Raw genomic sequence first — 242 nt, 5'->3', positions numbered from 1 at the left:
AGAATACTTTAGTTTTCAAGTTAGCACATACGTACATTTTTTTTTCACAATTCATTAAACTTTGCAATCTTTGTAGGAATACTTCAAAAAGTACAAGAGGAACTTTGTCAAAAACATCCATGAAATTGACGCAAGCAAAGTCAGGTAAGGAGATGCTGTAATGTACAATCACTTAGATAAATTATTATAATATGAGTTAGTATGCCTATCATAGAAGGTATGTAAACGGAAGAAATGCAGAA

General features: G+C 30.6%; 1 protein-coding gene across 1 annotated transcript in view; it reads left to right on the top strand.

Annotated features, from left to right (window-relative positions):
• The window catches only part of LOC119593736 (probable cation-transporting ATPase 13A3), a gene marked incomplete in the record, with an annotated part of 69,470 nt that overhangs the window by 56,522 nt on the left and 12,706 nt on the right, over nucleotides 1–242 (top strand). Inside the window, 1 exon segment of the mRNA XM_037942749.1 lies at nucleotides 77–144. Within this exon segment, the coding sequence (XP_037798677.1) occupies nucleotides 77–144 (68 nt within the window).

Source organism: Penaeus monodon, chromosome 32, assembly GCF_015228065.2.
Source record: "Penaeus monodon isolate SGIC_2016 chromosome 32, NSTDA_Pmon_1, whole genome shotgun sequence".
Taxonomy (NCBI): Eukaryota; Metazoa; Arthropoda; class Malacostraca; order Decapoda; family Penaeidae; genus Penaeus; species Penaeus monodon.
This window is presented reverse-complemented; position numbering and strand designations above follow the sequence as displayed.